Here is a 24291-nt window from a genome sequence, read left to right on the forward strand (position 1 = left end):
CCGAGCGCGCGAGCGGACATGACGTGTGGCTGTCGTAAAAACCCTATTTGTAAACAACCAGCCCTTTAACTCGGGGCTGCGTCATAAACACGGCGCGCTTGGAAGACCACGATGTCATCTTCCTTCTGTCAGGTAAGTAGTTTATTGTTTTTAAAGATCGTTACGATCTAGGTTTACAGTCCGAGTGCGGAGAGAGTCCGTCAATCCACACTATGGACGCTGTTCATCAGCTAATACGCCATTGTTAGCCACATGCTTCAGCCCACGGTAGCCTGTGCTACCTGGGAGGTGAATACATGGTTGTTGAAAGCAGTTCAAGACGCTTAGCTCATCATTGAGGGACGCTACAATATAAATATAAACATGAATTTGATTTATGAATGCTTTAGATTAATAAGGAGTGTATTTGTCTACCATTACTCCACAATATCAGGTCAATTTGGTTTAATGTATAGTATGCACTATGACAATAATGTTTCCATGTTATGGAGTTGCGATTCATTTTATAAAACAATTGCTATGTTCTGTTTTTTAATCAAGGAGGATCCAAGTGAAGCTACAGGAGTTTCATTAACGTCAACAACTTGGACCAAACAGTTTGTTTTGCTTGATGAAGAGCAGGAAGGGCAGCCTGGAGAGAAAGAGAAGCCGGGTTGAGCCCACTACCATCATCCACGTACCACGAGGAAGATGAGGGAGAGAAATGATCCTACCATTAAAGAGGTACTTTTAAGTTACATACCAGAAAAACCATTTTATATAATTTGCCAAATATACATTTTTATTAAATCCCCAAAGTACACTTGCTGAAATACAAGTTAATATCACACTGAAAGAATTTTGATCAATCATGCTTCCCTGCTGTGATTGTTTAACTAGGAAAACAACTTTTTCCACAGGAAGGCAAGTAAATTTAAGGAATACATGTGCAAAGTTTTCCTCTGTTATGTATAATGATGACCCCCATCAAACATAATGTTAGCAATATTTACACCTTTTAATTTATACTGTTTATTTCTGTCTACATGTGTGAATTTGCCTTCATTAGTTTCAGAAAAGAGCGATGATGTATCGGTCAGTGGGCGGCAGCACGAGACTCCGCAAACTAGTCTGTAAGCAAAGCAGACGAAGGCATCGAGGTTGCGGCCTGCCATCATTGTTATTTTGCTTAAGGGACTGAATATGTTTCATGTAGAAATATTAGCATTTCCCTTATATCTACCAAAACTGCTTGTTTCACAGACTGCAGTTTTGTTTTGATCCGATGTGGTGTGCAAATACAACCGTATCTGCAATGGGTTGTGGGGCATTAACATTTGTAACTCTAATTTTGTTTTGACAGACTGTGAAAAGAACGTTGAGAACATCACCACTCTACAGGAAGACACAGTCCAGTAATGGGTGTCAGAAGTTCAGTAGTGAACGACAGGTACTGTGGAAAAATATGTGTCATTGTTGTACAATGTCCTTTGACTCTGTTTAAACAAGGTCAACACAAAAAGGTTTGATTGTAAACTGATATCGGTATGAATTCATGTTATTCTCCTCGTCAAAAGAAACAAACAATCAAAATGACCTGCAGAAAGCCCTTGATGGACGCTTCAGCTGCATCGTCAGACTGGTGAGACAGCAAGATGCCAACTTTAATGCCAATTTATTTGTGTAACATTCTGTGACCAAATGTATAGATAACTTTTTGTAGATTGTAAAAATAGATAACCCATTTATTACAAAAAAACTACACTAGAATTATCGCACTGCGTTGTATGACTCCGCTAACCAGAGCAGTGTCCGTCTACATATTTCTACATATTTTCTCTCATATAAATGACACTGTATCTCTTGACAACTGAAACCATAAGATGAGGTCAGTGTGGCCTTGACCTTTTTACTTTAAGACAAATACAAAGTTAGACAATCCGAAAACATGCAGTTATGCCTCCGGCGACTCGCTATTGCAGAGGCATTAAAACCGTAGTGTAGTAGATTGGATTTTATTGGTGTTACATTGGACATCTTGTATGGGTACACCAAAAAATATATTTGGTTTCACATTCTAGATGGCAATAAGCAGAGTCATCAACTCAGGAAAAATATTTCTGTAGAAAAGAAAGCCTTGTATGTGTGTATGTATACATACACACAAACGCACAATTGAGACGTTTTTGTCTTTTATCATATATTCTCAGGAAGGACTGATGCATTTACTGAGAGGGGACGTGAGGGCCTACTCTGCGTGCTCAGAGTTCAAGCCCAGCAGGCTGCAGCGGGCCTGACATATTCTGGAACAGCAGCACAGTCTTTGGATGACTCCTCTGAAGATGAAAACATGGCGAGGTACTTCTCCACTGATGAAGAACTGTGAGGGCTGTGATTAGCTACACTCTCTTGCTACAATGCTACTCATGCTACTCCCTGGCAGCCTTAGGAAGGCATTAGCTTGCTGTGTGGTAGCTGTTAGCTTCAGCATTTTTAGTTTTTAGTGGCCTGTCTGACGTTTATGTTAAAAAAAAATCAGAGGGAACCATCTTCATAATTTAACACTATGGTTTGTTTGTGTCCTTCAGTTCTTCTCAAGAGAAGCAGTACAGGTGTGCCTCAGCTCCACGGTCCCTCCTGCAGCCTCCGCTCCTGATGCTAACCTCATGTCTCCATCACACCAAGCAGCAGACCTGGATTGACAGACCTTTCTCCAGAGCTGCCCCCTCCCTCTGAAACCCCCCTCTCCAAAACACTATTTGTGTAGTTTTTAAAGTATTTTTTGCATGAGAATTGTTGATCATAACATTTCCAGCAGATGCCTTAATATAATGTTTGTGCACAATAAATGACATTGATCATAACATAATGGTATTTCCTTGCACTTCTACACCATGATATTGTCAGATAAGATGCTGATTACATTAAAGCAGTGAATGCTCTGCTTTAAGCAACATAAACACACAATGATTCAATGGATCTGAAGTAGAATGGGCACATTACATTCTGTAGAGAATGCCTCAGTTATGGAAGTCAGAAAATAACTTTCTTTATCTGAGGTTCCAGCCATTTATAGTCACAGCAAAGCACACAGGTCTGGTTGTCTAAGTGGCGCCCATATCATTGTTTAAGATGTGTAACATCAAGTTTGTGTTTCAGTGCAAAATTAGTCATTAGTCAAGAGTTCACCATCTTGTTTACACTAAAATTAGGTGACCCAGATGTTTCACAATGCAATCTGATAAGGTCTTATGAGAAACATTCTTAACATTAAAGAAATCAACACAGAGGATAGCAATATCTGTTTGACTTTAATCAGTAGCTGGTAATCGGCAGCCTGACTTATTCAAACACATTAATACTACAATGAATGAGGCAGGGCCTTCTATCAGAAATCAACTATATCGTCACGTTATGTTTCTCTTGAGCACATGGAAATTACCTTCAGCTTCCACTTACTGTCACCTGAACCATACTGTTATTTCTGTATCTACAGTGACTTTTAGGAAAACATATACTAGAGGGCAATGTATAAACATTAATACATCTTATTTATATAGAGCTTTTCAAGAAGTGCAAGTACTAAACTGAGGGAAAGCTAATACAAACAATATATATATATCTTATTTCCATGTGCCAGGACAGCCTCACACTTGGATATAAACCAATTTTAGAATACATTTGCTTATACTGGCGATCTTTTAAATTAATGTCCCAGAAATGATTTCTGATGGAAAACCCCTGCCTTATTCATTGTAGTATTAATGTGTTTGAATAAGTCAGGCCGCTGATTATCAGCTACTGATTAAAGTCAAACAGATATTGCTATCCTCTGTGTTGATTTCTTTAATGTTAAGAATGTTTCTCATAAGACCTTATCAGATTGCATTGTGAAACATCTGGGTCACCTAATTTTAGTGTAAAGAAGAAGGTGAACTCTTGACTAATGACTAATTTTGCACTGAAACACAAACTTGATGTTACACATCTTAAACAATATGATATGGGCGCCACTTAGACAACCAGACCTGTGTGCTTTGCTGTGACTATAAATGACTGGAACCTCAGATAAAGAAAGTTATTTTCTGACTTCCATAACTGAGGCATTCTCTACAGAATGTAATGTGCCCATTCTACTTCAGATCCATTGAATCATTGTGTGTTTATGTTGCTTAAAGCAGAGCATTCACTGCTTTAATGTAATCAGCATCTTATCTGACAATATCATGGTGTAGAAGTGCAAGGAAATACCATTATTGATCAATGTCATTTATTGTGCACAAACATTATATTAAGGCATCTGCTGGAAATGTTATGATCAACAATTCTCATGCAAAAAATACTTTAAAAACTACACAAATAGTGTTTTGGAGAGGGGGGTTTCAGAGGGAGGGGGCAGCTCTGGAGAAAGGTCTGTAAATCCAGGTCTGCTGCTTGGTGTGATGGAGACATGAGGTTAGCATCAGGAGCGGAGGCTGCAGGAGGGACCGTGGAGCTGAGGCACACCTGTACTGCTTCTCTTGAGAAGAACTGAAGGACACAAACAAACCATAGTGTTAAATTATGAAGATGGTTCCCTCTGATTTTTTTTTAACATAAACGTCAGACAGGCCACTAAAAACTAAAAATGCTGAAGCTAACAGCTACCACACAGCAAGCTAATGCCTTCCTAAGGCTGCCAGGGAGTAGCATGAGTAGCATTGTAGCAAGAGAGTGTAGCTAATCACAGCCCTCACAGTTCTTCATCAGTGGAGAAGTACCTCGCCATGTTTTCATCTTCAGAGGAGTCATCCAAAGACTGTGCTGCTGTTCCAGAATATGTCAGGCCCGCTGCAGCCTGCTGGGCTTGAACTCTGAGCACGCAGAGTAGGCCCTCACGTCCCGTCTCAGTAAATGCATCAGTACTGCCTGAGAATATATGATAAAAGACAAAAACGTCTCAATTGTGCGTTTGTGTGTATGTATACATACACACATACAAGGCTTTCTTTTCTACAGAAATATTTTTCCTGAGTTGATGACTCTGCTTATTGCCATCTAGAATGTGAAACCAAATATATTTTTTGGTGTACCCATACAAGATGTCCAATGTAACACCAATAAAATCCAATCTACTACACTACGGTTTTAATGCCTCTGCAATAGCGAGTCGCCGGAGGCATAACTGCATGTTTTCGGATTGTCTAACTTTGTATTTGTCTTAAAGTAAAAAGGTCAAGGCCACACTGACCTCATCTTATGGTTTCAGTTGTCAAGAGATACAGTGTCATTTATATGAGAGAAAATATGTAGAAATATGTAGACGGACACTGCTCTGGTTAGCGGAGTCATACAACGCAGTGCGATAATTCTAGTGTAGTTTTTTTGTAATAAATGGGTTATCTATTTTTACAATCTACAAAAAGTTATCTATACATTTGGTCACAGAATGTTACACAAATAAATTGGCATTAAAGTTGGCATCTTGCTGTCTCACCAGTCTGACGATGCAGCTGAAGCGTCCATCAAGGGCTTTCTGCAGGTAATTTGGATTGTTTGTTTCTTTTGACGAGGAGAATAACATGAATTCATACCGATATCACTTTACAATCAAACCTTTTTGTGTTGACCTTGTTTAAACAGAGTCAAAGGACATTGTACAACAATGACACATATTTTTCCACAGTACCTGTCGTTCACTACTGAACTTCTGACACCCATTACTGGACTGTGTCTTCCTGTAGAGTGGTGATGTTCTCAACGTTCTTTTCACAGTCTGTCAAAACAAAATTAGAGTTACAAATGTTAATGCCCCACAACCCATTGCAGATACGGTTGTATTTGCACACCACATCGGATCAAAACAAAACTGCAGTCTGTGAAACAAGCAGTTTTGGTAGATATAAGGGAAATGCTAATATTTCTACATGAAACATATTCAGTCCCTTAAGCAAAATAACAATGATGGCAGGCCGCAACCTCGATGCCTTCGTCTGCTTTGCTTACAGACTAGTTTGCGGAGTCTCGTGCTGCCGCCCACTGACCGATACATCATCGCTCTTTTCTGAAACTAATGAAGGCAAATTCACACATGTAGACAGAAATAAACAGTATAAATTAAAAGGTGTAAATATTGCTAACATTATGTTTGATGGGGGTCATCATTATACATAACAGAGGAAAACTTTGCACATGTATTCCTTAAATTTACTTGCCTTCCTGTGGAAAAAGTTGTTTTCCTAGTTAAACAATCACAGCAGGGAAGCATGATTGATCAAAATTCTTTCAGTGTGATATTAACTTGTATTTCAGCAAGTGTACTTTGGGGATTTAATAAAAATGTATATTTGGCAAATTATATAAAATGGTTTTTCTGGTATGTAACTTAAAAGTACCTCTTTAATGGTAGGATCATTTCTCTCCCTCATCTTCCTCGTGGTACGTGGATGATGGTAGTGGGCTCAACCCGGCTTCTCTTTCTCTCCAGGCTGCCCTTCCTGCTCTTCATCAAGCAAAACAAACTGTTTGGTCCAAGTTGTTGACGTTAATGAAACTCCTGTAGCTTCACTTGGATCCTCCTTGATTAAAAAACAGAACATAGCAATTGTTTTATAAAATGAATCGCAACTCCATAACATGGAAACATTATTGTCATAGTGCATACTATACATTAAACCACATTGACCTGATATTGTGGAGTAATAGTAGAGAAATACACTCCTTATTAATCTAAAGCATTCATAAATCAAATTCATGTTTATATTTATATTGTAGCGTCCCTCAATGATGAGCTAAGCGTCTTGAACTGCTTTCAACAACCATGTATTCACCTCCCAGGTAGCACAGGCTACCGTGGGCTGAAGCATGTGGCTAACAATGGCGTATTAGCTGATGAACAGCGTCCATAGTGTGGATTGACGGACTCTCTCCGCACTCGGACTGTAAACCTAGATCGTAACGATCTTTAAAAACAATAAACTACTTACCTGACAGAAGGAAGATGACATCGTGGTCTTCCAAGCGCGCCGTGTTTATGACGCAGCCCCGAGTTAAAGGGCTGGTTGTTTACAAATAGGGTTTTTACGACAGCCACACGTCATGTCCGCTCGCGCACTCGGGCCGCTCGCGCGCTCGGGCCGCTCGGGCCGCTCGGCTCGCGGACTCGGGCCGGTCGCGCACTCGGGCCGGCCTCGGTATAAACAGACTCGCATGATCCTTCTCATTAGAGATGTAATCTAGCCTCAAATATTACTATTATATAACATGAATAACATTCACGATCACTGAAGGACACTACGCAGGGACTGTGATTTAAACACCAAGCTGCGCCCGTGGTGCCATGGCAACCATCATAGCAACGATAAAAACATGCGTGATAACTATTAAAATATTTATCATAAGCACGAACTGGCTGAAGACTGTGGAAGCAAAGACCACATTTCTCGCTAGAAATGGTGTCAGAATGTATTTTTATGCCCAAACTAAGTTACAAAATTATATTTTTATCTGAAAAAACAAGGAATCTCCGCCATGTTTTCCTCTCCGCAGACGGGAGCTTGAGAGTCACGTGACGTGAGAACACGCCAATGCAAAACAATGGGAGGACTAAATGTTACCATCTCACAATCTGAGAGGCCAGATTGTGAGATGGTAACGTTGGTCCACTTGGACCGACGTTACCATTGAACATTTTCTGATGAGACTGGGTTGAATATACTGGCAAACAACAACAAGGTTGTTTCTGGGCAAACTGTTCTCAGCCACGGTTGCATCAGCGGGAGGAAAACATCCCAACACTGGGAGTATAGACTCCATTGCGTCACAGGGTTGACGGTTCAAAACCACAAACACAAAATTGTTATCTGAACGTAGCCTGGATAAAATGCTCCCTCTCCACAAAATAACTTATTTATTTATACCATATGGTTTCACCGTGCGATGTGTGGTTTGCTTTGTTTCCTCTGAAGAGGAATCAAATGTGCCAGTGACATCCTGTGCGTGAAAGATAGAGTCAAATGTTTCCTTCCTCTCTGCCTAATGTTATTAGCAGGCCTGTCTGGGGAGAGCGACACACTTCGCACAACACAGGCCCACTTTTATCAATTAGGGCTTAGCTGGCTCCCTGGATGGCAAAAACTCTGCCTAAAGTGTACCCCTCCTCTGCTAAAACACAAGAACAAAGCTCCCCCCCCGCTCACTCTTTTCGGAGCACGAAAGCGCGAAGTTTCTCTGAGGTATCCTGGCGAGAGAGATGTTTATTTGGATTATCACATCTCAAGAGGAAGCATGCCTCCCTCAGCCAATTTAGAATCTGCCCTATAGGCCAGAAAATCTTTTTGCAGAGTGGATAAGTTAATTAAGAACAGCGAAGGGGACGATAACCGCCTTCTTTTCTTCTCCTGATGTACAATAATTGCATTTCTTGCTCAATATTTGTGGGAGGGGGGTCATTGTGTATGCACGAAGATAAAACATGTCATAATTGTATGAGGCCCGAGTGGAACCATGCCAACTGACTGACAACCCTCAAAATGGTCTCTGAAGCAGACGAACACAATGTAATTGTTAATTGTCTTTTAGGGAAATGGCATAGAAGAATCAGATGTTCTATTAGCTAAATTATATGTGTCGTCTTCTTGACTTTACTAAATGAAAACACAGCAAGAGCTCAGTAAATCTGCATTATTTTAACGAGTTATATTTCAGATTTAGTAGCTTAATGCAAAATGACAAAGTCAAATGGTTTCTAGAGACTTCACTTGATACCAGAATATGTCTATGCAGAATTTACTTGGCAGAAATCCCAATTCAATGTTTTTCTAAGTGTAATAGGAAGATTCCGTGTCCTGGTAGAGGGGGAATGACCCTCCAACCTCGGCAACAAAAGAAGGTCACTTGCTTTTTCATTCCAAACAGCATTTTCTGATTTAATCTTATCTGTTTGCCTTTCAAACGTGCTGCTGTGGTTTTTAAGGACAGTCTGCTCGAAACAAATGAGTTTGTACGTGTGTGAAAGACTAAAAAGTGACAAAGAGAAGAAGTCTTTTACCCACTGTGTGCACCCCTGCACACATCTATCCAATCAAGTTTCAGCTATCACACTCACTGGGTGAATGTCATAAAGTTACATAAATCCTTGGATACACAAAGTTCGCACACACCCTGATGCCTCCAGGGGTGTAAGACCTCAAAGATCAAGGAATTTCGCCATTAATTGTACCATTTTACTTCTTTAACCTATTTGTGCATTAACGATATTCTACACTTGTACTTATCAGGACAGATCTAATGCTTTAACAATCAGATAAGAATATTTATCGAATGGAAAACATTTATTGATTAAGTCCTGGCATTTATTGGTCAAACTTTAATCTGATCCTAAATATTAGGAGATCATCAAGTACAAAAAAAATTGTGTATGTGTGTGAGCGTGGTTGTGTGCGTGTGTTTGTATGTGTGTGTGTGTGTGTGTGTGTGTGTGTGTGTGTGTGTGTGTGTGTGTGTGTGTGTGTGTGTGTGTGTTTGTGTGTGTGTGTGTGTGTTTTCCAGAGGATGGATATTAAGATGATAACCATCATGCAGTAAGCCCTGAGCTTTACATATTAGTATGGAGAAGATGGAGGACAGCAGCTCTTCAGTCTCACTCTCCGCTTCAGAAAGAAAAAGAAACACACACACACACTGGCTCTCTCTTCAATTACCTCATCCAGTGAATCCAATCTGACTGAAATGGCTTGAAAAAGCTCTCTACATATCTTCTCTCATGTAAATGTTAATGCTGAGGAGTAAGGAGGAGGCACTCAGGCTTGTGGTGGGTAAAGTGATCTGACCAAACCAAATGCTCTGAGCAGCGGGGGAGGGAGGGTCACCGGCGGCTCAGCTGCTAATGCTCTCCTGTCCAGGAAGATGCACAGTAACAGAGTGGAAACATCCCGATCACTCAAACACCACTGATCCATCTAATCTGCTAAAACCTGCTATGTGTTATTTACCCAAAGAAGTGGGATAGGAAGGACCTGCTCATGATACAACTGCAGATTCAGAACAAAAAATCTGAATAAGGTACACTAAAAACATGTTTTAGGCAACAATGGACCATGGATCAAGCTGACTTGAGCCAATTCACTCTACCCCACGACTCTATGAAGCTTTTTCACGGCCTCTTTCAGCTCTTTGTTTTGGTTTTCTGGCCCACACACAGGTAGCATTGACAAGCAAGAGAAAACCCAGCTGAGAAAAAAAGAGAATGGAAAAGTATTTGAAAGGCTTTTTGCTAATTTAAAGATACACTGTACTGGTGCATTGATTGTTAAAATTTTTGTAGAAAAATACGTATTTTCACTGTGTTCAGTATGTGGTTGTGTGTTAATGTGGCTCTATCTACATGTTGGGGATGCTTTTGGGCTGCAGCCAACGGTCAGTGGGCCTGTAGCTCCCAGCCAATAACAGGGTGTGAGGGGCAGGTGCTCTCAAGAGACACACCAGGTGACTTCACTGTCTCTTCCTCTCCCCTCTTCTTCTTCTATGCAGATAGAGGTCTTATTTGGTATAATTTGCTGAAAGTCTGGGTCTGTTCAGCCGAGGCTGGGGTAGATACACACACACTAGAGTGTGGATACCCTGACCCGTGGACTGTTTTTAAAAAGCTCTGCACGCAACAATAAAAAGTGACAGTATATTGTAGAACTGTTGAAGGAGGACTTACTAATGACGAGGAATAATTCTGAAGTAGCTCTGGAGCATTGACTCAGGCCAAGCAAACATTCCACACAGGTACGTTTACAACGGGCACTGCAGTGTGCAGTGCCCGTTGTGCATTGGGTTAGGTTAACTGGAGACTCTAACAGTATTCTATATATGACTGATAGATGGATAAATGTTGTCGGGGGGGGGTCAGGCGGCCTTCTAATACCACGTGGATCGATGACACAAACAATGAAGTTTGTCTAATCTCATATTGTGTGTGTTCACATCTCCGGTACAGCAACGTGGATGTAGTGAGGCTCCCTCAGGGCCTGGAGGTAGTCCTGCCTCCTGTCGGATTAGAGTCAGTAAAAAGATGAATGCTCAGATACATAAAAAAAAGGTACCTTGGTATAGTAACAAAGTAAATGTACCGAGTTACATCCCACCACTGCACCCATTTCACATTAAGTCAGCCTGACTGGCTCATGATCTGCAGCAGTGGTCACCAACTGGGAGACCAACACTGTCTTGTATCGGGCGGCTATTTTTGCACCAAGATCCAAGCTGACTTAAATAGTTGTTTCTCTCCTTTCACACAGCGGTAATTCAGCCCTCTATTCTGTTTTTTTCTGTTGTCCCATAAACAGGGAAAGTGTGAGAGCCAGCAGGAAGACGGTTGGCTGTACATCAAGAAGCCACCAAGTGCCAGGAAGGAGCAGAGGCTGAATTTTGTGGCTGAGACAAGCCTTGCTGACTGTGCAGCCGTGAACACTGTCCTTGGGAGTGTCTCTGCTCTGTGTGTTTGAGATTCTCTGTGTCACACAAACTGTATCACACTCACGGTAAAGATTCAATTGTCTAAGTCAACACTGGAAACTTCCCCTAATTAGAATTCCTGAAATCCTGACGGTAATTTTTGTTCACGTGAATAACTGAGGGAACAAATGTTTTCAGCATTTTCTGGATTAGGAGCTCAGCGGATTATTCACTATTCAGAAGGTTGTTAGTTCAATCCCCAGCTCCTCCAGTCTGCTTTCCAAATTGTCCTTGGGTAAAGTACGTGGAGTTGATAAGACTAGAAATGTGTTGTAATTCCCGACCTTTCAATATTTAAAAACACACCAAGGGAGGTTTCAACATAGAGCCTGCACTGATTCATGTGGAATCACTGTGTACTGTATGTGGTCAAATGTTTTAGTCTTGTGTTCGTGCACTTGTCAGCCTGCAGCAGCATTTTGTTGTGTGGCTGTGCACATTGAATGGTAAATTGTAAATTGTCTTTATCTATAAAGCACTTTTCTAGTCTTGATAACCAGCACTTTTATAGGAGAAGGGGCAATTTTGGTATTTTGCCTGAGGACACTTCGGCATTTTAAAATTGGGAAGACTGGGATCGAACCCCCGTCATACAACATATGTTGTGTTTCTAAATGAAATGTTCTTTTCTTTTGATCCATATGACTCAGTGTAAGTTTCATATGCAGCATGACATTTTTGAAAGTATATTCCTGAAAGAACTCATCCGTATTTTTCTTTGTTGCAGCATCAGCACCTCTCCACTGACTCCTTGATTCAAGATATATCATTCAAATGAATTTGTCGATATTCCATCAAATAAGTATTTGCAAAATGTTATGTGTCTATAGGGTGAGGGCAAAAACATGTAACTGAAATTAAATTTCAGAATAAAAGCACTAAAAACATAATCCAAACCCTCCACACACCCAGCTAGGCAGACAGTAAAATATTGACAGGAAGTGAGGTAACGCTATCGTAAATCTCAAAGATTTAAAATAAGGAAACACCAAAGGCAGGTAAATAATGACAGATAAAATGATAAAGATAGAATTGTAAAATATCATTAAAAGAGATAAATATAAAGATAAGATAATGACTGGTTTTATTATAGTGAATCCGCCTGTAATTCACCTTCTACCGTCTTTCAGCTGGCACCAAAAATTCATATACTCACATTCACACATAGAATAGGTGGATAAATCAAGTAGTTAGTTTTTCCAAAGCAGACCGTGATCATACTGACATAATATGAATACACATTTGTTTATGTTTAAGTTTTTAGAGCTATAGCTAAGCTATAACGTTTGATTTCCTTGATGAAGCACAGTGATCAATTAGGGTCCCTCAACACTAAGTTTCAAATAACAAGAAATCATTGAATTGTTCTTTGCAGGATAAAATTCCATTTAAACCATGTTGGAAGTCAATAAATACTGCATTAATCTATTTCTAGGTCTCTTGCCAAGTGTTTTCTCTGCTGTTTATCTGATCCTCACATGAATACACATTCCTGACCCCTGTGACCTGCTGCAGAAACATGCACACACTGTTTGTGTTGTGGTTATTTGCCTGTGTTTTCAATTCACAGCAGAAAATCATGTTTATTTGACAGTTTAGGTCGGTGACTCTGACCCTCTCCCTCTGAGCAGAGCTATTAGTATGAGAGTGCCACAGCCACCCTGAGACACACCCTTTCAGATTTAACACCCCGCGACCCCTTCGATGCCCGAGCGCTTCCTTCCAAAGACTCCGCCTTGGCCTCTGCCACTGCAGACGCACCCGAGGGGGAAGAGGCCGCTGACGCTGGCGACCAGGAGGGGGATTAATCTCCCAGCATGTCACCCTCTAAAAGGAAAAAGATCTTCCACACTCCTACCTTCTAAAAGAAAAACAAAGTCAGTGTCCTAGATTGGAGACCGTTGGATTGTTCCTCTTTTCATTTCTGCTTTTTGTCTGCTATCATTGCACCCTTCAAGCAAGCCACAGTTACACTTGTTGTTTTGACATAATTTGTTGTCGGCTTGCTAACCTTTTTTATCATTAGCATGCGCCACTTGTGCATACAGTTTATAAATGACGGCATGAAGATTTTAGTTTGTAAGAAGCTTTTTAGTTTTGATGGAGTGATTCAGTTTTTAAGTCTGGTCTTCTATGAATGTCTATAACTACATGCCCAGTTACCAGTGACCATTACTATGTATAGGATTGTATTAACACTACGTGCACACAGCGGGCCCAAGTGGCCCAAATCAGATTACCTTCTTCTTCTCCTTGTTTACCTCAGAACACAAAATCATGCATGTGACGCCTTGTTGTTCCTCTGTGCATGCGAGTCACATCAGGGACAAGGTCACAATGGAGTCTGATTCTGGCCACAGTTTACAAGATAACGTGAACAGCTACATTCAAAAATTGGATCTAGAAAAAAAATCAAAATTTAGCACCAAGGCTTGCAGTGTGAACGTAATGAAAATGTCAGTGAACACTTTATAAGAGGAGCCTGTATCCTCTCCATTAATTGCTGGTTATTTCTGGCAGAAAGAACTACAAAGTGCATTGTTTTTAATATTTGCATTGATTTCATATTTCCCAAAGATTACACCCATCTGCAGGGCTGCAAACCTGCTGATTAGTTTAACGGGATATTGAACGTGGCTCACAACAAGTGAGTGATTGTGTGTGTGTGTGTGTGTGTGTGTGTGTGTGTGTGTGTGTGTGTGTGTGTGTGTGTGTGTTTGTGTGTTTGTGTAAGATAACTCAACAACACATGGACAGATTCCCACCAAGCTTGGTGAGAAGATTACTCAGGGGTTATCTCAGGGCTCTTAGAGTTTATTGTCAAAGGTCAAGGTCAAAAGGTGCGGTGGTCTCCCCCCAAAAAAACATGTTTAAACATGTGCAAATTGCAGAGAGTAAATTAGGGTGTAAATGAGAGGAACATATAGTTTGTCCATTAAGATAGAAAAGTGCATTTTCCCTTGAGGCTAATTTGTGATATTGTATCGAACCAAAGCAGATTCAATGATCGTCTGACAAATGTTCTTTGGGAGTGAAAATATTCAACTGAGACAGAAAACTGTTCGATTTGACATCCATTACATTACATGACAGGACATATAATTTAGTTGACTATCCAGAGCGACTTCAAGCTGTGTGCACGTTCTCAAAATAAGCTCTGAGCGCCCTCTAGTGTTCATGACAACTCCTTGCTTGTTAGGACCATGGATGGAGCCCGGTCACCCTGACGACCTGAACCTGCAGACTCAAACATGTACAGTACACGTCGAACTTCCTGAGAGATGAACTAACAACATATTCATAGGGTCCAATACAATAGCACCACAGACTGCAGTGTCATACATAAGTATGAACTAAAGTAAAATGGAAGATTTTATTTTCAGAGTCAAGTCAGAAATCTGAGACACTTATTCCAGGGATTAAGAAAGCAAATTACTTATCATCAGTAAAACATCTTGGCACTTTTAGCCTTGGTTTGACATTTGACACTAAATATGTAGCATAGATGTGAGCGGAAGAAATCGACAGAGGAGTCTGATGCAAATCTCTCTCCACTCTGACGACAAACTGTGAAGCAGACAAAAACAGACATTTTACATCAAAGGTTAATAATGAATGCACTATTATGCACTATGAGAGAACATATAACATTTCCATTGATATTCTTCCAGCAACTATTTTAATGTTTGCTCATCTTTCATTTCATTAAATTCATGTTGAAAGTGTTACACAAAGCCAGTGAAGAAAAATAATTCAGAGTTGGGATTTGACATAGCGGTCTTTTCTTATCTTTGCAATTGTTCCTCCATTTTGATAATGGCTGCCAAGAGATCACTTCGTCATGTATTTCCAATGTACGAGATTGGAAACAAAAGAGTATTTTTTCATTTTGGAGGTTTGGCAACATGTGGAGTTTTCAGGCCATTTCAGCTGATTCCAGCATTTTTAGAGTCTTGAGTTTGGTTTAGCAATAAGGAAAATAAACAGAATGAGGAAGTCAGAAAATATTGAGAAACCATTAAAAGCATTGTTGGTTTTGGTCTTTAAATGGCATTTGCCAAGAGAGCCTGTGGGCATCTTCAGGCAATGATCAGTGATTCCGGTAACGCGTTACTCTAATCTGACCACTTTTTTCAGTAACGAGTAATCTAACGCGTTACTATTTCCAAACCAGTAATAAGATTAAAGTTACTTTTCCAAGTCACTGTGCGTTACTATTTTGTCATTAATAGTAAAATATATATTTGATTTCTTCTTGCGTCTCTGGGAGTGAATTATCTAATAATATTTTCAAAGTAACTGTGGCCACACTGGCAATGATGCAGCACTTCTGGCCTTCTTGTCGCCTGCAAACATTGGATGTGAGCCTAAATATCCCAAAACAAATGTGGGTCTTTTTGGCAAACATGTTAAAAATGACTGTAAAAAACCTGGCGGCCTCCATAGAGAGGACCCGCTCCCGATGTAAACGTAAAGAGCTTATTCTAAAATAAGGAAAACAACAAATTGTACGATTTGGAACACACTTGAAAAGATCACTAGGATTGTTTTATATTCAATTTCTGCCAGTAGATCCCTTTCACCTACATCTTACACACTGGACCTTTAAGGGGTAAATGGTGAATATGGACCCAATAGCACAAAGCTAATTTAGGCCACCTTTGGTTGACATGTGGCATTGCCATCGCTTTCCTATGGCTCAGGTCTGGCCAACAGGAGCGGACCACCCAAGTGCCATCATTCCACGCAGAGGGGGCCGGATGACAGCGTGACAGCATGGGCCAAATCTGGGCCAAAACTATTTGGCAATGCGGGCTGTCCTTTAACTAACAACAGTTAATAATATATATGGAATTTATTATTATTAATTTATTAATTGACCAAGCCTCGCTCTTCTTATCACGGGAGTGCAAACTGTCACCCTCTTCCCGGTGAGAGCCGGAGCCCCTCTCAGCCACCTCCTCTCTCTTCATCCCCCTCGATCCTCCTCCTCTACCATGGATGCCTTCGTCACCTGGGGGGGAATCACTCGGAGGATCAACATAATCGCAACTCAAACACCACGTGTCATTTTCAGCTGCACAGGGAGAAAGATCTCTGCTTCCCCCACAAAAGCGGCTGCTGCCAGTTATCGTCACACTCTCATCACTCTGAGCTAATTCTCTTTTACGCTGTGACTCCATAGGCAGACTTACTGCAACTTTATGTGAGTGTTGCACCAGCTCTGTCACACAGGATTGGATGCTGTTAACACACATTATATACAATATGTGGGATATATAAAACTTACGTGAGAAGAGCACTTTCCCTACACCCTGCCTTATATTCTTTCCCTTTCCAGCTGTTTTTAAAGTATACAAGCATCATGAAGCGTACTTATCTGTACTGTGCAAACTGTACTTTTTATACACATTTATGTGTGTGTATGTATGGGGCCTCACCCTCACCCAAGAGGAAAAACCCTGGGTAGACTGCACTGTATTGGAATTCCATTTCTGCAAAAAAATCGACGATAATAACAAATACGAAAATATGTATGTGTCCCTGGTAACCCAAAGTGGGACATACAAAGGCACAATGGTTCTAGATACTGAATTAGTAGTAGTAGTAGTAGTAGTATGGATATTGTTATGGTTATTACTATTATTCAGCTATCAGGTTGTCCCAGATTAAACAATATCAACTCAAAATCTCTGAGCCATAGTGGAGGAAGTACTCAAACATTTTACTTGAATTTAATGTAAATACAAAGTTGCTTTTAGATACTTAAAGTATTGAAAATTAAAGTACTTTTCGAGTGAAGTCTATTCCCTAATGCGAGACTCCACTATCATTATAGTCTCAGCCATGTTTCTTCACCAGTGAGTGCTGCTGCCGCAGGCACACTTTGCTCTGTGGAACAATCTCCTCTCATTATTGATTCGTATAAAAAATAAAAAAGAATAATGTGTACATGTAACTCAATTCAATCAAATTAAACGTGACACTTGAGTAATTAAATGTGACCCATTTGCTTTGAAGTTACGTAGTAAAGTTACACAGAAATTCAAATTGTAACTGAAATACAGAAAGTCAATGTTTTAGGAATAGTACATTTTTGAATCAGCTGAAACCTTCCTCTCTGATAGAGCTTATATGTAGAGCTGGCTCAGGCCTGAATAAGACCATGTTAGCTCTTCTGCTACAGGCCAAGATTGTCAGGAGACACATGGAGCTTCTCTTTCTTCCTCTCACTCTCCATCACATCAATGTTGCATCAATACATGATACCGACTTTGCTTCTTTCCCAGAATCCTTGTGTTTCGTGTTTGCAGATCCAGGATCTCTGCTGCGGCCACATTGTGGATTGTGATCACGGTGGCAGCTGGTCATGAATTACACTAGATGGTTTGGATGTACAATAAGCCTACTCACACATTTGGCCATTATTGGCCGGTTTCATCTATGTCAGACATTTTCTTTTAAATAAATACTTTAAACATTAGAAGCCTTCTTTTCTCATAAATGTTGTAAATATTGTTATTTTGTTGACCTGCTCCGCCTCACACAGCATCTGTTGAACTTCTGTCCTGGAAGAGGGATCCTCACATGCAACTCTCTCTGACTCATAACTCTTGTTGAATGTTGAGGGCAGTGTTTTGGGTGATTTGTGAATATGGGCTGTACATGTAAAATAAGATTGATTGTGTGTGTGTGTGTGTGTGTGTGTGTGTGTGTGTGTGTGTGTGTGTGTGTGTGTGTGTGTGTGTGTGTGTGTGTGTGTGTTTCTGTCTGTTCTGATGACTTATTTTTTATAAAGAATCCAGATGAAGCAACTCAGTCGGTTGCTATTTTTGGCAATTTTTTCTCATGTCAGTCTCGGTTACAGCAGCTCCGACGTTTATTACTCAACATCTCTCTCTGATCCAGCTCCTCATTTATTTAAAATGTCTCACATGCTCCTACTGTAGTTTTGTAAAAACCTGTGATCAAGCAAACACGTCTATTTTTCACACCTCATGATTTGCAGATGACATGTGATCTTTTTTTTTTAACTTTTACTCATATTACATATAACATAAAGCATTAGTGTCATTAGCACTGATATGTAGTTTGAGGTTTTATTTGTTTCTTTATTTTCGTCTTCTTTATTAGTATACCAGTGTGTAAATTAAACTACTGTAACCCTTACAAATTTGTGTTATTACAAGGAAATAAAAAAGTGACTCTTGTAATTCACAGAAACCACAAGATAATTTTAATTTTAGATTATTTATATATATATATAATTATTTATATATATATTATTTATATATATATATAAATAAACAAAACGATATATATATATATTATATATTAAATTGTAATACTCTAATCATCTATTTTAGAGATGTTGCCTCACATCCGCGAATGATGCGGTTCAAAGTTGACTCAGAGTCTCCCACTGCGCATGCGTGTACTAGCGTGGCGACTGACCGGTCGGGGGAAGTTGTGCGAACATGAACGTAGTAAAGTTGTAACGGCAGAAATGGTCTGTTAGCCGGGGCAGATTGACGTCAGCGGCTCCGAGCAGAGAGAGAAGCACACGGAGACGGCGGCAGAGCCATGACAGCTAACGAGGACCAGGAGGTGAGGACCGAACGATGCTGCTGCGAAACTGTTGTTAGCTGTTAGCGGCTAACCAGCAGCTACACGCCACTTAGCATGACTCGTAGCCCCTCGGGTTCTTGGTGGTTCTCGGTGACACAGCTGATTCTGCTCCGGGTTCAGTCGGACAGGTGAACGGGCCGGATGCTGTGGAGCGTGTCAGACCTGTATGAGACTGACGACATGTGCAGGGCTGCGTGTCAAGTGTGTTGTCAGCTGTTTATCTAGCCAAACTCTATTTCCGTGTACATTTATGACGAATTAAACAATAACTCGTCATGCACATGTGTGAGGTCTTATTTATATTCTGGGAAGTTCTCTGCTCTTATCGTCACTGAATTTAATTAATATAGTTAATATCTCTGAACGGTGTTTGGTGCCGTGAAGCTACATATTGACTTCACGTATCAATCCGTCACTGTCCCTCCTCTTCGATCACAGATGGAGCTGGAGGCCCTTCGCTCCATCTATGAAGGGGATGAGAGCTTCAAGGAAATCAGCCCAGTGTCCTTCCAGTTTCGGGTGAGTACTGGTCCCAGCTCTGTACTGTCTGTACCGGATGTTAACGTCCATCCTGAGGGATCTGATCACGAGGGGACAGCGCTAAGTACAGGCCTGAATGTGTCCTGAGAGACGATCATGTGTGAACGCTAATGCGACACTCAGGAGACAGCAGACACACTCAGGATACATGTTAACACCAGGTCTGAACAGGGCTAATGTCTGCTACACCAATCAAATACCATTATCTGCGATACAAGAAGACAGACACCTTCATGATTCACCTTCACTGGTTCTTTAAGACCTGACGAAGATCTGTCAGGTTTGATTCTGTTGTCCTAATCGCCTTCTCTTGTGTTCTATAATGAAAGATAGGAGACGTGGAGGACACCAAAGCGTTCATCCTTGACATCACGTGGCCAGAGACGTACCCAGAAACCACCCCACAAATCTCCCTCGGCGGCTATTTCAACAAAAAGATGTACGTATGTGAGCACAATGTGATGTCCAATGTCCTTCCTCTGTCATGCTGTACTTTATATGTGAAGAACTGGGTACTGCAAAAATCTGGAAACTCCAATCACAGGCTTTCAAGATTTAGGACCACAGGACTTAAATGAACGGTTTACAGATGTAGTTTTAGCAGCGACCGTGCAATCCTGGCATTTCTTGAAACCCTAAGATTTTTTCTTTAATATAGAAAATTAATAAACCAGGGGGAAATCAGTGCCGTCAACAATGTGCCTATGCAACCTTCAACCCCATTGATCCACATCAACCTGTAATGTAAAGTGCTTTGAGTGTTCATCAAGACTCGAAAAGATCTTTATATACGGATCATTTAAAAGGTTTTATTTTGTTATTATAATTTAGATTTTGTGTTCTTTCTCCAAATTCAAAAGTTAGAAAAGCCTTATTTAGAGAGCCTTAAAATGTTGAAATGGTTTCCATCATGTTGGGGTCATGGCTGCTGTATGATACTGTTGTTCACACACACACACAGACAAACACACTACATAATGTTTATATAATATTTCCCATCATGTTGGTTTCACTCCCAGCTCCCCAGAGACAAAGCAGCAGATCCTGTCGAAGCTAGATGAGCAGATCGAGATGAACCTGGGGACCGCCATGATGTACACCCTGTTTGAGTGGGCCAAGGAAAACCAGGAGGCCCTCATGGAGAACCATAAACCTGTAGTGACCGCCGTTGTAAGTACAGTACAGTCTTTCTGTCTCACAGCCATCTCGAGTACTCACTGAAATGTTTGGGGACTGCGCTGCCTCAGAAAGAAGAGTTCTCTTCCTCCTTTTATAAATCTGTTCTTCCTTCTCTAGTGGAAGGTTTAAAGGCGTAAATAAATGTGAGTCAGCAACAGCCAAGGTCTTTGAGGTTCGAGAAAATAGCCGTTGGTTGTTTCTTGTGGTTGCAGACGATGCCCAGCAGTGAGATCAACACCAGCTCGACAGGCAAGAAGAGGGAGAAGAAGGAGCAGCTGACCAAATCTCAGAAGAGAAGAATCGTCAGCCGAACAGGTACCTGACATTGGACGAGAGGCCAGTAGGAGCTGACCTGATTTAGACAAGCATGGTGATACCAGATCAGACCAGATCCTAAAGCTGAACAGACTTAGACAGATTGACACTTACTCAACAACACATAGAAATGAACATGATTTTGTCCACATTTCCTTAAATTATACCTCAAACACACTTGCCTGGTTTAACTTTATGAGTTTCTAAAGACCGATGTCCTTTTCTCATGAAGCATAAGTTAAACCTCAAGCTAGTCTGTAATCGGAATATAACTTTCAATTGGTTTTTAAGCCAATCTTTTTTTACATAAAGTTGCCTTATTGTATCTATGATCTATGATCACATCCCAATTCTGTGCTTTCAGATCACAAGGGAGAACTGCCAAGAGGCTGGAACTGGTTCGACGTTATCAAAGTAGGTGCATCTTACCTTTTCTCCACTAGATGGTGCTCATACTAAACTTTTAAAACAAAATAACTGACTCGTGATGTTTTGTCTTTTCTCCCTGGTCATTGCAACAACCTTCCACCAGCATGTAAGTAAAACCATGTCAGCTTAAAAGGCACTGAAGCAAATCACTGACACAGTCCAGAGTTACACACAGTTTTTTTTTGCTTTTGTGTTGCAGTTGAGTAGAACGGGAGGAAAAGATGACGACCAGGTGTGAGTGCAGTGATCTGGTGGCGCTTCACACGAGACGCTGCAGTGACGTGAGCAGGGATATCACTGCAGCCTGTTGCTCTCTGCTGTCCGGAAGCCTTCACATCCAAGCTCACCAACAGGTTACACTCACAATGGCTCCCTCCATCCTGACGACCACAGCAGGCTGGACGATGGTGGACACACACACACACACACACACATTTATTCAGCTTAACTGAGACTTTGAGGTGGGATTCATCAGAAGACCTCGCCATGTTTTTCTGTGTTTGTGGTGTTTGTGTAAAGCAGCGACTTGAAGAGGAACGCGCCGGGTTCTGTTCATTTTAGCATCCAGATGTTCCGCTCCATCATCCATCAGGGTGGAGTGTGCTTGAGATACTTGCTGTCACTGCCATGTTTTGCACCGAGGTTAGGCCCGGCTGTCAGGCGCTGAGCTGTAAGTGTTGGATTGTGGTGTGGAGTGCACGTGTCAAGTAGCATCCTGCTGTTCATCTGATGTACCATGTGAGTTTGTGAAAGCAGAGAGATTTTTAAGAACTCACAAAATGTTACTCCTGTTACCATTTTCTATTTTGGTAAATGTCTCATTGCCCCTATGAATTGAAAACCTTACATTTTTTTATGTATAAATAAAATTACCTTTGGTCTGCTCCTCGTCTAACAGTATCATTTATTACCGCTTTCTATATATACATATGTATAATCTACTGATTATAGACAATAACTAGTTTGTCCTGCAGGAGTTTTGTAGTCAGTCCTCATACACCAGCACACTGGTGTTCTACCCATCTCCTTATACTTCTGGTCCAGTATGTTAATAGCTCCCATCTACACACTATGTAATATATTTTTAAAGATATCAGACTGTCGTTCACTAATCAGTGAAGTCTGATTAAGTCCTTGTGAACTACTCTGTAGTAGCAGAATTCAGGAGAGTAGAGACTCCACATCTTGAATTAAATATCTATATTCGCAGCTCTAAGCTGCGTCAGTGTATTCCAAAAAATCTACAATTGAGCAGGAACTTTTTCATTTTACTACCACAATGCATTATGCATTAACATGGTAATAATAACAAATACTGTTACTTTGTTGATGTTTTCAGTTTAACTATGCATCTCAGTGTTTCCCCCAGTAAATGTCTCAGTCAAGGTGGTAAGCAGGTGGCGGTGCTGTTGGCGCGGTGCGTAGCGGTGCTGTTGGCGCGGCGCGTAGCGGCGCGCCAACAGAGATTTTTTCGCAGAGATTTTTCGATTTTTCGCGCATGCGCACCTGATTCTGTATGATTTAACATGTACGCAAATAAGCATCATTCTTTGTGCCTTTTTTACGTAAATGGTATGCCACATAAGCCTTTACGTTACATATCATTCATGGACCAATTAAAATCGAGATATTACTAGACATTTACGCAGCTTAGGCCAACGTCATTACGTTGGCTATGCTCATTCACGTCGCGTTACCCCCGCGGATTTTTAAGTCAACATTGCAGCTGCCGTGTCCGTGCCCGCAGATATTTCAGACTGGAGGAATTTTAACAAATTGGATTATAATTTAAAAAGGAACAGAATGAATAGCAAGAGAAAGGCCTGCGCCAGCCTTGGACGGTGTACAGCAGCAACAGGGACAAACAATGTTCGAGCATTTCAAACGGACAGGTAGCCTACATGAACGGAAGGATGCTAGCTAGCTGTGCTGTCAGTCAGACTGTCACTGGATTACTATCGTATTGCTTATTTCTACAGCCAGGGAGTCAGATTGGTGAGTCAGAAACTTTTTGGGGGTTTATTTAATAATAAAGTTGGATGAATTGATACCGAGTGCAATCCATTCTGCATTTTATATTCAATTGAGCAGTTGTGTTTTCATTGTTACTGACGGACAAACCTAAGCTCTGCAATGTGGATAAATGGTTACATTCTGATGCTGGACAGGTCCATGGGGCATATGCTACTGGTACTATATCTATTAAGATAAAGTTTATGGAGTGGAGTTGCCATCAGTTATGCTGTAGTCCTACATAATGATGAATGCTGTCTTTTATTTTTAAGTTGAATAGAAGTAGTACCGGTAGTTTGAATCGGCGAAGGTTTGACTTGTTGCCTTGCGTTTATTCTGCCCTCGGTGTGAGGGACGGGTCCGTTAAGTCGATGGATGCGATGTTTAATCATTTAGACCAAACTACAGTAGGCTACGGGCAAACCTGAAGTCACCGTCGTGACATTTCATATACGTCCCGTCTGTGTGTGTGAGTGAGTGAGTGAGTGAGAGAGAAAGAAAGAAAGAAAGGGAGGAACTTATTTGAAATCGGCCGTGCGTGCCTGTTTGTTGTTTATTGTTTTTGATTTAACAATATATAGGTTTAGAGAAATCTGGCTTTCAGAACTCAGTGCCTACCCACTCACTGACCTCACCGCACGTCACTGGCGGTAGATTGACAGGTGACTATGATAGACTATGCAACAATATATTCAACCACCAGATGTCGCCGTCTCAATTACACTC

At 40.9% G+C, this 24291-nt stretch overlaps 1 protein-coding gene and 3 long non-coding RNA genes across 5 annotated transcripts; 2 read left to right on the plus strand and 2 right to left on the minus strand.

Moving 5' to 3' along the window:
- Positions 1–2847, plus strand: LOC128430111 (uncharacterized). 2 transcript variants are annotated; one of them, XR_008333953.1, is made up of 6 exons: positions 1–132; positions 541–723; positions 1343–1429; positions 1557–1621; positions 2190–2337; positions 2568–2847. It is a non-coding gene; the product is annotated as an uncharacterized LOC128430111 (long non-coding RNA). The 2 variants fall into 2 exon arrangements; XR_008333952.1 differs by lacking the exon at positions 1557–1621 and having other exon boundaries at positions 2568–2844.
- Positions 2848–4232: 1385 nt separating this feature from the next.
- On the minus strand, positions 4233–5448 carry LOC128430110 (uncharacterized). Its single transcript, XR_008333951.1, has 2 exons — positions 4740–5448; positions 4233–4509 (listed from the first exon to the last, which is right to left on the minus strand). It is a non-coding gene; the product is annotated as an uncharacterized LOC128430110 (long non-coding RNA).
- Positions 5449–5647: 199 nt separating this feature from the next.
- Positions 5648–7042, minus strand: LOC128430112 (uncharacterized). The gene is made up of 2 exons (XR_008333954.1): positions 6945–7042; positions 5648–6536 (listed from the first exon to the last, which is right to left on the minus strand). It is a non-coding gene; the product is annotated as an uncharacterized LOC128430112 (long non-coding RNA).
- An 11838-nt stretch (positions 7043–18880) lies between these two features.
- rwdd (RWD domain containing 4) lies at positions 18881–22437 on the plus strand. The gene is made up of 7 exons (XM_053416074.1): positions 18881–19068; positions 19528–19608; positions 19959–20068; positions 20649–20799; positions 21021–21123; positions 21488–21658; positions 21752–22437. Exons 1-6 carry the CDS (start codon positions 19045–19047, stop codon positions 21580–21582), a joined length of 564 nt encoding a protein of 187 aa, XP_053272049.1. The 5' UTR covers positions 18881–19044; the 3' UTR covers positions 21583–21658; positions 21752–22437.
- Positions 22438–24291: the final 1854 nt, after the last annotated feature.

This window comes from Pleuronectes platessa, chromosome 23 (genome assembly GCF_947347685.1).
Source record: "Pleuronectes platessa chromosome 23, fPlePla1.1, whole genome shotgun sequence".
NCBI classification, from domain to species: Eukaryota; Metazoa; Chordata; class Actinopteri; order Pleuronectiformes; family Pleuronectidae; genus Pleuronectes; species Pleuronectes platessa.

Excerpts from the sequence above, each read along its gene's own strand:
- rwdd (XM_053416074.1), top strand. The coding sequence starts at position 19,045 with ATGACAGCTAACGAGGACCAGGAG. Across the intron at positions 19,069-19,527 it reads CAGCTAACGAGGACCAGGAG|ATGGAGCTGGAGGCCCTTCG; the intron begins GTGAGGACCGAA and ends CTTCGATCACAG. Across the intron at positions 21,124-21,487 it reads AAGAATCGTCAGCCGAACAG|ATCACAAGGGAGAACTGCCA; the intron begins GTACCTGACATT and ends CTGTGCTTTCAG.